Source organism: Callorhinus ursinus, unplaced genomic scaffold, assembly GCF_003265705.2.
Source record: "Callorhinus ursinus isolate GAN/ISIS: 27379988/994484 unplaced genomic scaffold, GSC_fseal_2.0 scaffold20, whole genome shotgun sequence".
Lineage (NCBI taxonomy): Eukaryota > Metazoa > Chordata > Mammalia > Carnivora > Otariidae > Callorhinus > Callorhinus ursinus.
In genome coordinates, this window is record NW_027397082.1 from 32095910 (window position 1) to 32111092 (window position 15183).

General features: G+C 44.1%; 1 protein-coding gene across 5 annotated transcripts in view; it reads left to right on the plus strand.

Annotated features, from left to right (window-relative positions):
- Positions 1-15183, plus strand: part of VSTM4 (V-set and transmembrane domain containing 4) — a 124593-nt gene that overhangs the window by 79974 nt on the left and 29436 nt on the right. For all 5 annotated transcript variants that reach the window (XM_025880398.2, XM_025880396.2, XM_025880395.2 and 2 more), the window contains 2 exons: positions 7010-7116; positions 8501-8562. In XM_025880398.2, coding sequence (XP_025736183.1) covers positions 7010-7116; positions 8501-8562 — 169 coding nt within the window. The remainder of the gene's footprint in view (positions 1-7009; positions 7117-8500; positions 8563-15183) is intronic.

Consider the following 15183-nt stretch of genomic DNA (forward strand, 5'->3'; position numbering starts at 1 on the left):
GGTTGGCAAGGAGCTCGTGGTCCTCTGGGGACCCGAATCGGGCATCATCTGTGTCAAAACTGAGCTATGGGGGCCGGAGGAAAGGAAGCACGGGGACATTTCTGCAGATGCAATAGGCAACTAAAGCAATGATTTTTTTGAAGATGGCATGGAGCAAGAAGGGCTCGGGAGGAGATGGCTCCAAGAAGCCGGCCTGGGGGGGTGTCGGCAGGACCAGAACCAGCGCCATTCCCCAGGGGCTTTCCAGTCTGGGTTCGTTTGACTGACAGACAACACTTGGCATCTCTGGCCATCCCAGTTCAAACTGCAACAAATCCCTTTGCTTTGCGGCACGGGACAGACAGCTGTGTGCCCGGGGACAAGGGTGCCGGCTCATTAGATGGCAACGAGATTAAACAGACCTCAAGGAAGGATTTTGATTTGTAGTTCCTGTGTTGAGGCACAAAGATTGCCCTGGACCAAAGGAAACACTTGGCATGTGGGGGGTGAGGGTTGGATGTACTAAAGCTCCTCGGCACAAGTGGTTAGCCGCCCCTCTCGTATTATCCCAGGGAGAGGTGGGGCATTAGGACGGTCACTGATGGTTGGGTGAGGACTTCTATGCCACAGGCACTGTGCTTCAATATGAGGGCGCTTTGATCTCATATTTAGTTACGGAGGCACGACGTGGCTGGGTCTATGAGTCTTAGTTATAATTGTGTTCTTGGGGGGGGTATCAGTTCTATTTGTGCTGTTTTATTGTTTGTTTGTTTTTTTCTACTCCCGAGCACTCTTAGCCATAGAGTAGAGGCGCCAAATTTCCACATGGCCAGCCTACCCCCTCCCACCTCCATTTTGACAGCTGATATCACTTATTCCAGAAGGTTCCAGGTATGAGAACATGCTCCCCTCCTCCTCTGCCCAATCTTGGGCCACCAGCCCCAGCTCCTGCCTCCAAACGCTCAGCACTCAGGTTGGCCCCTCTTCTCCCGACCCAGGCAGGGCTTTAGCAGCTGTAACAGTCCCAGATTTAGTACAGACTTCCATGCAGTGGAATGCTGATCTCGCCTTTCAGTACCTTCTCTTTAGGGAGCTAAATGCCCAGAGCAGCCATGATGGATCTGGCTTGATCTGCCCTCTTCCCGTTCCAGTTTTCTTACTCTCTCTTGTCTGGGCTGGACCCAGAGTCCTTGCTTCAGGGCCAAGGAGACAGGCCAACCTGGATCAGATCCCACATCTCCTGCCTGAACTTCTCTGAGGCTTCATATTCCCCATCTGGGAGGGTCCGAGACTCTGGATATCACACACTTCTCATAGTGCTTTGCATAGGATAGAGGCAGACGGAGCTCTTATTAATTTAAGTTCAGCAAAATATAGTTGCTCGCAGTGTGCTCAGTACCTAGCAAAATGCAGGTTGCCTGCTTCATCTGGTGTCCTGGGGTGGCTCTCCATTGCTCAGGGGTGCAACCTCTTCTTCCTTACCCACCGGCTGTGTGTTCTGCTGGTTCCTAGACAACACCGCTGTCTCTGGGGCAATAGGAGGGCATGCTGTACCGTCTCGGGCGGAAAGATTTTCCAGTCGATCTTTAAGTTGTAACTTGCAGCCCTCCCCTCAGGGCCATGACATGGTGTCAGGAGATACCCAAGGGGCAGCTTTATTCTCCCCGAGGCACAGCATGAAACCTCCCCCGCTGCACCCACACACCAGAGAGTTGGGTCAGTGCTACTGAGCCACTTCATGTACCTCATCTAATTTAGGCTCCACTAGCCCATCTCACTCTCATTATAACCCTGTGTGATAAATGGCAAGTGTACATCTCCCCATTTTACAGATTGGGGGATGAGGCCCAGGTAAGCAAGTGACTTGCCCAGGGTCACCCCTCTAATCAGAGTGGAACCTGCTTTAGTGCAGACCCAATCCCCTTGTCCAGTGCCCATCCACTAGATGCGACCTCATGTGACACAGAGCAGAGGTGCCCAGCGCTTGTGGAAGGGAGACGCCCATGAGGGGTAGCCGGGCCAGAACCTTATACCTGTCACACACGCGTGCCAGCCACGCGGCCCTGCTTGGAGCCAGAAAGACAGCCCTGCTTTCCACAAATAGCACTGCTTTCCAACCACATAGCTCTCTCATTTAGACGGAGTTTCCGGCCTGTTCTCTATCTTTTTGGGTTTGACTGGCTCCAGCAATGCTCACTCCCTTGTGTCAGAGACAAAACACAGTCCTGGTCCAATCTCAGATATAGAATAACTTTCTGGTAAGTGAATCATAATGTGGAGTTTCTTTGTTTGTCAAAAATTTCTGCCAGTCTTGCTGGCTCAATGGGAGACAGTATTCTGCGAGCAAAATCATCAGTCATGTCGTGGGGGGTGACTCATTGTATATGAATTCTCATTGTTGAAGTATGAATTAGAGCTAAATTTAGTTTGGTGCAGTTTTGCTGTTTTGAAGGAAAACAGTGATGACAAAGCAGATCTTCTTTAGTTTACTGAACGCCCTGGGCCTGAAAGCACGCATTTATACAAATGATGTCCCAAAACTTTCATTTTATATTAAAGAGCTAAAGAACTAAGTCCAAGAAAAGAGAAGAGGAAGGAGAAATCTTTGATTCTGCAGGGTATAAAGTGCAGCTGGGGAGGACGATCCAAGCTCGGAGGCAACAGACAAAAAGAAAACACTGAATGATTTTAGCAAAAGAAACAAGTCACTGTGCGTTTAACAAGAAACCACATTCAAAGGGAATTGGGGGAAATGTTTGCAATAAATATGTCGGACCGATGTGAAAGGTGCATGCAAACCTGTAGGAAAAACTCAGGACCCTAAGAGATGATAGCAGATGTCCATACATCATTCGTAAAAGGGGAAACACGATTAGACACATGCTGGAAATGCTCATTCTCACTGGCAGTCAGAGAAATGCAAGTAAAAGGGAGATCACAGTTTTATTCATTAAGCGAGTAATTTTTTTAAGCTGATAAACCTGGTGTTAAATTTAGGCTAAAGACAGAAATACCCTCGTCCATTGACTGAATGGCTGTGAGGTAGTACTAACTTGTTGATCATTTTGACAGTGGATATTAGACACCCTTTAAAATGGTCCTCCTCCATGAACTAGTAATCTCAGCTCTAAGACTCTCACCTAAAACAAAAGTCCAAGAGTGGAAAACCGTGATGCTAAATACATTTATGGCAATATTACTCAGGTATCAATATTACTTAGATGTCAGGGATTGGCTGAGAAAACCGTGGCATAGCTTCTCACTGGAATAGTATGAGAATGTAACAATTTGGAAAAGAGAGATTAGGTAAAAAGAAGGGCATGAAATTATAAATATGTTATGACAAAAAAAATACACTGTATAAAAATCAAGGAAGGGTTGAAACTTAATGTCCGCACGAAAGCTTGGACATGGATAAACACTGCTGGCCGTGTTACTCATAATGGCCCAAGCTTGGAAGCAGCCAACGTATTCTACAGTAAGGGAATGCGTAAAAAAGCTGTGGTACATCTGGACAGGGGAATATCATTCAGGGCTAAAAAGACATGAGCTATCAAGCCATGAAAAGACTTGGAGGAAACTTTAAATACTAAGTGAAAGAAGCTGCTACCTAGTGTATGATTACACCTATATAAGATTCCCGAGAAGGCAAATCTATGGAGACAGTAAATAGATTTGTGGTTGCCAAGGGTTGGGGGGCAGGAGGGATGAATGGGTGGAGCACAGAGGTTTTGGGGGCAGTTCAGCTATTCGGTCTGATACTACATGGTGGATACATTATGTATTTGTCCAAACCCATGGAACTCACCCAAAGGGAGCCCTAATGTAAATTATGGACTTTGGGTGCTAATGATGTCTTGATGTAGGTTCATCAGTTATAACAAATGTCCCACCACGGCAGGGGACGTTGATGATGGGAGAGGTTGCACATATGGTCGGGGGGGCCGGGGGGCATATGAAAAATCTCTGTACCTTTTGCTCCATTTTGCTGTGAACCTAAAACTTCCCTAAAAAAAAAAAAAAATGAAGTCCATTAAAAAAATTAAACAAGAAAGAGGAAAAAGACTGGAAATATTTAAATAGGCTGTGTTTTGGTTAGGCTGTTATTTATTTTCCTTTTTCTCCATGCCTGTAATTACTATTTGAAAACATGAATGTGCATTAATTTATAATGGAAAGAAAAAAATAAACACTTAAAGAGTTTAAAGCTATGAGATGAAGCTGTACATGCAGTTGTGTATTTAAGCAATTCTGAGTTTTTGATCCCTTGTTTCTTCTTAGTGGTCAGCATTTTGTAAACACACATTCCTTTGGGCTATTTGTGAGTTTACACAACTGACCTGTACTCTAAACCTATGGCCAGTTGGAGTTTCAGTTCCCAGTAAAAATAAGCCATCTTTGGGGACTCTCAGCACGATCTGTATTCTTGGAATTTTTCCCACTATGCGTGAGTCAATCTTTGTTAATTTTAAAAACCCTAGGACTCTAGGGGCGCCTGGGTGGCTCAGTCATTAAGCGTCTGCCTTCAGCTCAGGTCATGATCCCAGGGTCCTGGGATCGAGCCCCGTGTTGGGCTCCCTGCTCTGCGGAAAGGCTGCTTCTCCCTCTCCCATTCCCCCTGCTGTGTTCTCTCTCTCACTGTCTCTGTCTGTCAAATAAATAAATAAAATCTTAAACAAAAGAAAAAAAACCCCTAGGACTCTGTTAGAAATAGCCTACCTTCTCTTAAGTGTATGCAGATATTTATTTGTGTTTAATTTACTGTTTTGCAATGATTATGTTTTTTAATGATTATACAATCACATGGATTAAAAATTAAAATTAAAAAGTTAAATAATTGGGGTGCCTGGGTGGCTCAGTCGATTAAGCATCTGCCTTTGGCTCAGATCATGATCCCGGGGTCCTGGGATCGAGTCCCACGTTGGGCTCCCTGCTCAGCAAGAGCCTGCTTCTCCCTCTCCTGCTCCCCCTGCTTGTGCTCTCTCTCTCTTTCTGTCAAATAAATAAAATCTTTAAAAAAAAGGTTAAATAATTGACTAAAAATATATATAGTGATAATTCTTCCTGCCTGGTCTCCCATCTGCTTAGTTCCTCAACACCCCCATTCTAAGGAACGACTATTTTATTTTATTTTTTAAATTTTATTTATTTATTTATTTATTTATTATTTGAGAGAGAGTGAGAGAGCAGGTGAATGGGGGGAGGGTCAGGGGAAGAGGGAGAGGCAGAGAATCCCAAGCAGACTCTGTGCTGAGTGTAGAGCTGGATGTGGGAGTTCATCTCATGACCCTGAGATCATGACCTGAGCTGAAACCAAGAGTTGGACGCTTAACCGACTAAGCCACCCAGGTGCCCCAGGAACTACTATTTTAAAATTCTTGTGACTGCTTCCAGAGTTTCTTTATGCATGTATATGCAAACACTAATATATATTTTTATTTTTCCCTAGTTTTATACAAAAAGGGGCACATTTTATACATTGTCTAACACCCAGCTTTTCCACTTAGCAATGTATCTTTCCTCATCAGCACATAAATAGCTTCTTACTCCTCTTTGCAGCTACAGAGAACCCCACATGTGTATTTGTAGACTCACCATCATTTCCTTAACCAGTCCCCTGCTAATGGACAGTTGGGTTCTTTTTGATCCATTGCTATCAACAACAGCACCGTAAGGACGAATCTTACACGTACATTTCATACACGTGCAGGGATATCCACAGAATAAATTCCCGGAAGTGAAGTTGCCGGGTCAGAGTATAAGCCTCTATAGCTCTGATTGCCAAGTTATTCTGATTGCCAAGTTATTCTGATTGCCAAGTTATTCTCCTTCGGGAAGGGTTTACACTCATACCAGCCATACTTCTGAGTGCCCGATTCTCTACATCCTTGGCAAAAGAGTGCTTTGCTTCCAGTATGATTATTGTCATTCTGATGTGTGGAGAAAGGAAGTGCAGTGTGTTTTAACTTGGCTTCCTTTCATGAAGGAGCCTTCGCGTGTTGTCATAGGTAAGAGCCTTTCCTCTCATGTGATAACTGCTTACTGCCTTCCTTCATTTTGATTATTAGGCAGTTGGTCATTATGGATTTCTAGAAATTCTTTATGTATTAGGGAGATAACCCCTCTTGGTAACTGCACCTACCTGGCTGGAACGTGTGTCTCAGGACAAGAGATTCTGAAAGGGGCCTTTGCTGGAGCAAATACGACGCATTTGAGTTAAGAGCGATAGCCATTCAAGGAAGTGTGTGGACTCCAGCCCACATGTAGCATCAAGGTTTCCCATCAAGCCAGTCTGTGTTTGTAACTTTTGTCACTTAACGCCTTTACATCTTGGTTTTCTTACCAGCAATATAAGGCTTATCAGTACCATCATTCTGGGTAACACATACAAAGAACCTGATAGCGCAATGATTACACAGGGCCAGATAACTGAACACACCCACAGCCCTCCTCAGGGTGAAGCCACTTACTCTCTGCTAAAGGTAAAGTTACAGCAGGAAGAGAAAGCATGAACAATCATGGGGGACCCTGGAGAATTCTGGGTGCAGCTCCCAGGGTCCTTTGTCTTTTGCATAGGAGGTGCTCTGTTTGAGGATTGTGAACCACAAAAATACGTGCAAAAAATCTTGGTTTTAGGGTAGCTCGAGCAGAAGTTTCTAATCGTATCTTAATACCCTACTGGTGATGTGGCCAAGCCGGACTGTGTTACTGATGCAACCAGTATAAACCATCAATCTCTGCATCTGTAACTGTGTAGACAGGCTGGCCCTGGATCTCTCCAGGGATCTTTGAACGTTCAACAGCACATTATAAATCACTAACTAGCTCATCTCACCATCCTTAGCTTAGCCACAGGTCAGTATTAGACCTCCCAACATCCCTGGAGACCAACATAGAGTGATCCCAGTCCAGCTGTAAGAGAACTTCACCTTACGTAGGTACTCAGGAAGCCCACAGAAACTATGGCTTCCTTTCCTTTTTTCTGGAACAAACCTGCTTTTGCCTTCACCAGGACTCTCTTCTTGTATAGCTCAGGGGAGACCGTGACCAGTGTGACCAGCTTGGCCCCACTGCAACCCAAGAAGGGCAAGAGGCGGAAGGAGAAGGCTGACGTTCCTCCTGCAGTGCCTGCCAAAGGTAGGAGGCTAGCCTACAGTTACCCACGTGGGAGCCAGCACAGCTGATCTAGAAGTGGGTCTGGGGTCTGCAGTGGGATCAGGACAGGGGGAGTAGACAGATGGAGGATGTGACATCTGGTGGTGATATGGCTTGCAGAACCCCACCTAGATTCTGATCATAACTGAGCCCTATCACTGAAGTGGGGCTGGGGGTAGTGCGCTGGCCCAGCATGGCATTAGTGGGGAGATGGGAGGGGGGAGGTCAACGTGCACAGATTGATTCCACAGTGTACTTCACCTTGAACTATTAACATGCTCACACATAGTGGGGTGGGACAAAGGGGTATCAACATCTTCTTGGTTCATTCAAGGGAATGAAGCCTCTCTGATTTTTCTAAGGATGTACACCAGGTATGTAGTTTATTTTGGATTTGTTCTGGGGATAAAATGAGGGTTAGTCTTTGATTCCAGTTGTAATGTAGAGCAACATAGGTGAGAAAGATGAATGTTTCTGGAGAACTGCTCATGTCTTAGGAGAACTGAGACCATTTACAGATAGTTCCTAAAATAACGGTGGCCAGTTTTGGAGATGTTCATACCTCAAAAGAGTTTGAAACGTAGTTGGAAGTACTGGGACCGTCCCCTCGGGATCCTTGGGGTCCTGTGCTGAAAGCCACTGGTGCTCAGGCTGACCACGTGTTGGGTAGACAGAGGGGCCGGAAGGCCTGGGCATTCTGGGAGGCACGACAAGTGTCGATCTGGGGAGGGAAGGGGGCAAAGAACCCTGCCGTAACGTCTCATTCAATCAGAGTAGGTAGTACCTTACCTTACAAAAGATGAGAGTGAGCCTCAGAGAGCCAAGTGGTAGAGTCTGGCTTGGAGGGGAGGTCTGCCGAACTTTCAAGGTCAAGTTCAAGTTCCAAAACATTGAAGTACTCATTACATGATATTTGGGGGAAGAGCCTCAATTTTCTCCTCTGTTAAATGGGGACAATAAGACCCGCCTCCCTGATGACCTCTGAGGGCTGCTGTGAGGGTCAGGGTCACTGCTTTAACTGTTACTGTGTAGTTAGGATGAAGCCCAGGGAAGTTCCCGGCCTCAGGCTTTACCAAACATACCTGGTTCTCACCTGCACACCTGACCTCTTGGTAGCTGGCAGTGTTTTATGCAGAGTTGTTTCATTGACCTTGCTGTTGGCAGATTATGACTCGTCCAAAGACTAGGGGAGGATTGCTCTCCATGGAGGGGCACCCAGTGGTGCCTAGATCAGAAACTGAACTTCTTCCGTCGGGGCAGGAAGGGGTGCGTGAGTCACCACAGAGTATGTTTGTGATGCTTACGCCATGTGGGCATTACGAGTCCTGGAGGAAATGCAAGCTAAACCCTTGACATCCTTCCACAGCTCCCATAGCTACCACATTCCATAAACCGAAGCTGCTGAAACCACAAAGGAAAGTCGCCCTGGTGAGTAACCATATTCTGTGTTGTTATTATCCCCTCAAGCCTTAAACACACGTGAGGTCAAAGGAATACCTTGACTGACTCAAAACGTGCTGCAAGTTCTTGGTGCTTCCATCCCCAAGCAAAGACAGTCTCTCTTATTAGGTCAGCTTTTGAGCCATCTTTTCTCCACATCTGGTTCCCAGAGTGGCTTTTAAAAAATCCAAGGAGAACCATGTTCCATTATAAATGCTATTTTTCAAAAAGAAGGGGAAAAAAAGCCACACTCCAGAAGGTATAAATAGAATATGGACCTGTTTATATAAATTTACCTGATAACTACTCTGAAGAGACTGATGAAGAACCTTCCAGAAAATTTGTCATAGCTATTTATTTTGAAATAACTGTAGATTTACAGAAGAGTTGTAAAGACACGGCGAGTTCCTGTCTGCCCTTCACCCAGCTTCTCCTAGGGTGAGCATCTCACATAGCCCTGGTGTCTTTATCAAAAGTAAGATTACCATCAGCACATTGCCATTAACCACACTCCAGACTTCAGCCAAATTTCAGCAGTTTCTCCACCCATGTTCTTCTCCTGTTCCAGGATCCAGTCCAGGATATCACATTGCACTTAGTTGTCATGCATCCTTAGTCTCCTCCAGTCTGTGACATTCCCTAATCTTTCTTTTTCTTTTGTGGCCTTGACACTTCTGAAGAGAAGCAGCCAGTTATTTTTTTACAATGCTCCTTGATTTGGCTTTCTCTGAGATTTTCTGTTGAGTAGAGTATGAGGTTCTGGATTTTGGACCAGAATACAGAGGTGATATTTCCTCCTCATGGCATGTTTTTGGGGATGCATGATGTCAATATGTCTTATTAGTGACATTAATTGCGATCGCTTGGTTTGTTAGGGTGGTGTTTGCTGGGCTTCCTCTATACAAAGTTACTATTTTCCCCTTTCCGTACCTGTTTGTTAGAAGCCCGTCACTAGGGATGCCTGGGTGGCTCAGTCGGTTAAGCGTCTGCCTTTGGCTCAGGTCATGATCTCAGGGTCCTGCGATCGAGTCCCACATCGGGCTCCCTGCTCGACGGGGAGCCTGCTTCTCCCTCTCCCTCTGCCTGCCACTCCCCCTGCTTGTGTTCTCTCTCTCTCTCTGACAAATAAATAAATAAAATCTAAGGAAAAAAAAAAAAGAAGCCAGTCACTAAGTCCAGTTCACACTCAGGGGGAGGAGAGAAGCTCCCTGTTCTAAAGGAGGAGTATTAAAAGAATTTGTGGACATCTGTTAACCACCATAGTAATTAATAAATATTTTGGGGGAGATATGTCAAGTATAAGCAAATATCCTGTTTTTCCTTGAACTTTTGCCCACGATTTTAGCGTTCATCAATGGATTTTGCTTGTAGCAGTTATTGCTATGGTGTACTAACGGTGATTTTGTATTTTCCTTAATCCTTCTGTTTTTACTGGGGCACCTGGGTGGCTCAGTTGGTTAAGTGTCTGCCTTCGGCTCTGGTCATGATCCTGGGGTCCTGGGATCGAGTCCCACGTTGGGCTCCCAACTCAGCGGGGAGTCTGCTTCTCCCTCTCCCTCTGCCTCTCTCCCTGCTTGTGCTCTCTTTCTGTCTCTGTGTCTCGAATAAATAAAAAATCTTTAAAAAAAATCCTTCTATTTGGAGGGGGAGACGAACCATGAGAGATGATGGGCTCTGAAAAACAAACTGAGGGTTCTAGAGGGGAGGGAGGTGGAGAGATGGGTTGGCCTGGTGATGGGTATTAAAGAGGGCACGTTCCGCGTGGAGCACTGGGTGTTATGCACAAACAATGAATCATGGAACACTACATCAAAAACTAATGATGTAACGTATGGTGATTAACATAACAATAAAAAAATTTAAAGAGAAAAAATATTGGGAGGAAAAAAAAATCCTATTTTTACTACTTGAAATTCTTCTGTAAGGAAAAGCTGGACACCTTCTCTCATTTATTTATTCACTAATTTGTATCAGTATGGGTGCATGGATATGAAAAATTTTAAGTTTCTAATTATTTACTTTGTCACTAACATTGCTTAGCTGTTGTATATTTGTGTGTGAGAGAAAGAGAGACAGAGAGAGACAGACAGGCAGAGAGGGAGGGAGAGAGAGAGAGACTGAGAGGGAGAGATATTGGCAGCCCTATTCTAAAATGTGGATGTACTGGGAAGGGCTGAAATGATCTTGAAGGAAAAGAACAAAGTGGAGAATTTACATACCAATTCTCAAGACTTACCTTAAAGCCACAATAATTAACAAACTATGGTATGAGCACAAAGATGGAACAAGGGAACAGAATAAAGAGCTCCAAACAGATCTACATATGTATTGTCACTTGATTTATTACAAAAGTAACATTGCAAGTCAGGGGAGGGATTACTTTTCAATATAGGGTGATAGGTCTGTTGGATATCCATATGAAGAACAATGATCCGTTACCCCTGCTTTACACCATAGACAAAAATTAGAGAAGGATCATAGACTTAAATAGGAAAGGTAAATATAAAGCTTCCTAAAGATTGCATATCTCCCTAACTTCAGCTCAGGCAAAGACTGTTTAAAACAAGACTCACCAAGTACCAACCATAAAGGAAAAGATGGAAAAATTTGGATTACCTTAAAATTTAGACTGTTGATTGTTGGGGTGCCTGGGTGATTGGGTTGGTTGAGCATCCAACTCTTGATTTCAGCTCTGGCTGTGATCTCAGGGTTGTGGGATCAAGCCCCTTTGGACTCCATACTCAGTGCGGAGTTGGCTTGAGATTTTCTCTCTTCCTCTCCCTCTGCCCCTCCCCCTGCTTTCTCTTTATCTCTCTAAAAATAAAAATAAATAAATAAAAAATCTTAAAATTCAGAATGTTATGTTTATTGTTATGTTAATCACCATACATTACATCATTAGTTTTTGATGTAGTGTTCCATGATTCATTGTTCATAACACCCAGTGCTCCACGTGGAACGTGCCCTCTTTAATACCCATCACCAGGCCAACCCATCCCCCCACGCTCCTCCCCTCTAGAACCCTCAGTTTGTTTTTCAGAGTCCATCATCTCTCATGGTTCATCTCCCCCTCTAAATAGAAGGATTTTTTTAAAGATTTTTTATTTATTCGAGACACAGAGATACAGAGAGAGAGAGAGAGAGAGCACAAGCAGGGAGAGAGGCAGAGGGAGAGGGAGAAGCACACTCCCCACAATCAGAATGTTGATTGTGATTTAAAGGCACCAAGAAAGAACGCAAAGGCAAACCACAGTTTGGAAGAACATCCAGCATGCATGCATCTAACAAAGCGTTTTTTTTTTTTTTTTAAGATTTTATTTATTTATTTGACAGAGAGAGACACAGCCAGAGCAGGAACACAGGCAGGGGGAGTGGTAGAGGGAGAAGCAGGCCTCCCGCGGAGCGGGGAGCCCGATGCGGGGCTCGATGCGGGGCTCGATCTCAGGACCCTGGGATCATGACCTGAGCCGAAGGCGGACGCTTAACCGACTGAGCCACCCAGGCGCCCCTAACAAAGGGTTCTTATCTAGAATGTCTGAACACCTACAAATCAATAGGAAATAAAAGGACAACTCTACAAAAAAAAAATATAATAAGCAGAAGTCTTCAACAGGCACTTCACAAAAGGCGATACACCAATAGTAAGCACATGAAAAGTATTTAACCTCATTGGCATCATGGCAATGCAAATTGAAAAGCGTAAAGTTTACATCTAGGAGGATGGCTGAAATGAAACACTTGTTTCTTTTGCCTATTTTTCTCTGACCCATTGGGAATTTGGGAATGTATCCAGTTTTATCTGTCAGATTCTTTTTTATTTTACTTTATGTTTCATATTTCAATAATCATTCCTTGCCAGTTTTATTAAACTTCATCCCTACATTCTAAACAGTTATTTGAACTAAACATTTACTAACTTTATTATTATTCTTTCTTGAATCTAATGTCTTCTCCCCAAATATCTTTCTTTGCATTTACATTTGAGCAAGTTGTCTGGGAATGGAATTCTAGTTTTATAAACTTTTTCCACTCTGTTCTGGGAAATATGCTGAATACTTTATGTTCATATCTATTTACTTCCCATATTGCTCAGGGTAAATGCCAAATTCCATACTGTGGCCTATAATACCCTATATCATACAAGCCACATACGTCATTTAAATTTTTTAGTAGCCACATTAAAGAAGTAAAAAGAAACAGGTGGAACCAATTTTAATAATATGGTTTATTTAACCCAATATAGCAAAAAGATTATCATTTAAATATATAATCTATGCAGAAATTATTAATGAAATATTTTACATGCTTTTTATTCTCCAAAGCCTTCGAAATCCAGTGTATATTTTACACCTACTGCACATCTCATTTCAGAGCCACATTTTCAGTGCTTAACAGCCACATTTGACTAGTGGCTACCATATTGGAAAGCTCAGCTGTATACAGTCTAGCCCCCATTAGCTCTTTGACATCATTTTTGCACTGTCTCCCTTCTTTGTTCCCCTCTGGCCACCCTGGCCTCCTTGCTAGTCCTTAAACATACCAAGCATGTTCTGGAAGGATGTTTGCACCAGTTCACTCTGCCTGGAACGTTCTCCCCAGGATATGCTTTCGGCTTGTCACTCACCCTGGAAGGTCTCTGTGCAGATATCACCTTGATGGAGAAACCTTCCTGAAATCCTATATAAAACACTGCTCACCCTCTGACGGCACTTCTCATGACAGATACCCTGACGTATTTTATATTTATCTATTAATTGCCTCTCCTTTCTACCAGAATGCAAGGCCTATCAAGGCAGGGAGCTTGTCTGCTCTGGTCGTGCGATGTCCTCCGTGCCCAGAGCAGGCTCCAGCATGATGGAGATTCATTAATGACTGCACACCAGCTCCGTGGAGTAGGTTCTGTCATTCTGCTTTTACAGATGGGCATAGTGAGATGCAAAGTCAGTGAGGTGCAAGATGGAACCCAAGGTCATGCACACTTGAATCTGCTTCTGAATCCAGAACATGCTCACTTGGATTCTTGCCTCAGAGTGGAGCCTGGGCCGGGTGGCTCTCTGGGCGTGGGTGGGACATACTGTCTTGGCTCAGCCTCCCCCCGCCCTTGCTGCTTTGCACCCATATTTCCTGCTGTTCCATTGGAGAGGCTGATTCACCTGTTTTCCAAAGAGAGCCTTCTTTTGCCTGCAGTGAATTGTGGGTTCCAATGGACTTTTCCATTCCATGTGATTCCCTCTGGTTCAGATCATCAAAAATTCCTCACCAGTTCTGCTCTGTTGACTAGCCCTGTCTTGTCCTCAAATGCCGCTGGAGAGTCTTTACTGATATTAATAGATCTCTGGCCATTCAGTGGGCTTTTGGAAACTCAGTGGGGCACGAAGCCTAAACCTATCAACTTTTCTCACTCCCTCAACTGTGCATAACACTGCGCATCTGTGTGAGTATGTGTGTATCTTTTTCAGATCTTTCCTCCTTGTTCTGATATTTATCAAAACCTCAAGAAAGGGTGTGCCTTGTAAATTTTCCCACTTACTTTCTGTCTTAGTCGCTCAGGAGTTGTTGCTTATAACCCAAAATTTTAGCCCTGGTAATAACAGAAACAGCTACTTACTGATGCTCGGTGGATATATCCCAGAGAGAGAGCCAAAAAACTGCTTTTTGCATGTCATCATAGTTAATTCTCACAATAAGGTCCCCCCTCCCGATGTCCAGTTTTGCATGGGAGGACACACACTCTGTTTAAGAAGAGCGAGGTCCTACAACTCACAGGAGTAGCAATCCACTTCCCGTGAAGACGGTGCTTCTGCCCTGGTGGACAGCCCCTTTGCAGTGTCGCTGGTCATAAATGGACAACTTTCTCTAGTCCACAGCCTGGGGCGGGGGGAGCCCACCTCTCATTTATCCACTAAACAAAAATCAGTTGTACACACTTCAGGGACGGAATGCTTCAATAAGCACTTTGGGGCCACCTATAAACAGATGGGAGTCAACAGCATTTTCAAAAATAACTCTGGTCTTAATCACAAGTTTTAGTTGCTGAGTTTTGTTTGTGTGTTCATTTGAGCTGGTGTGCTCCTCTCGATGCAGATGCAACATAGGGCATTCTTCATCTTCACAGAAAGTAAGTTGGGGCAGTTATATGCATTTCAGAGGGGATCTTTGTTTTATGAAAGTAACTCCAGTAAGAGCTGCTAAGTACCAGATTATCTGTGGATCGTTTACGAGATGAAAAGACCTAAAATTTTCCATACCAAAATTTTCCAGAAACAAGACCATTTGGAAACCAGTTTATACCCATAACAATAGACAATAAAGAAAAGAGCTGACTTTGAGTGGGACTCTGTCTGACCAGCAGTTTAGAGTAAAAAATACCAGGCCTAGCGTCTGCAGGTTTTAGTTAATATTAAGATTTATTTTTCCGGGAGGGCAACATTGACCTTAGTCTTAATTGGGTCGATATTTAGCTCTCAGGTCAATAAGTCTTGATGGGAGCTGAAACTAAAGTCGATAGATACTTGTTGCCTCACAGAGGCCTTGGTGGGTATTTTAGGAAATAACTAGGAGACATGTCTTCCTCGGGGCCTGGTACCAGTTGGGGCGTTTATTTCTGTC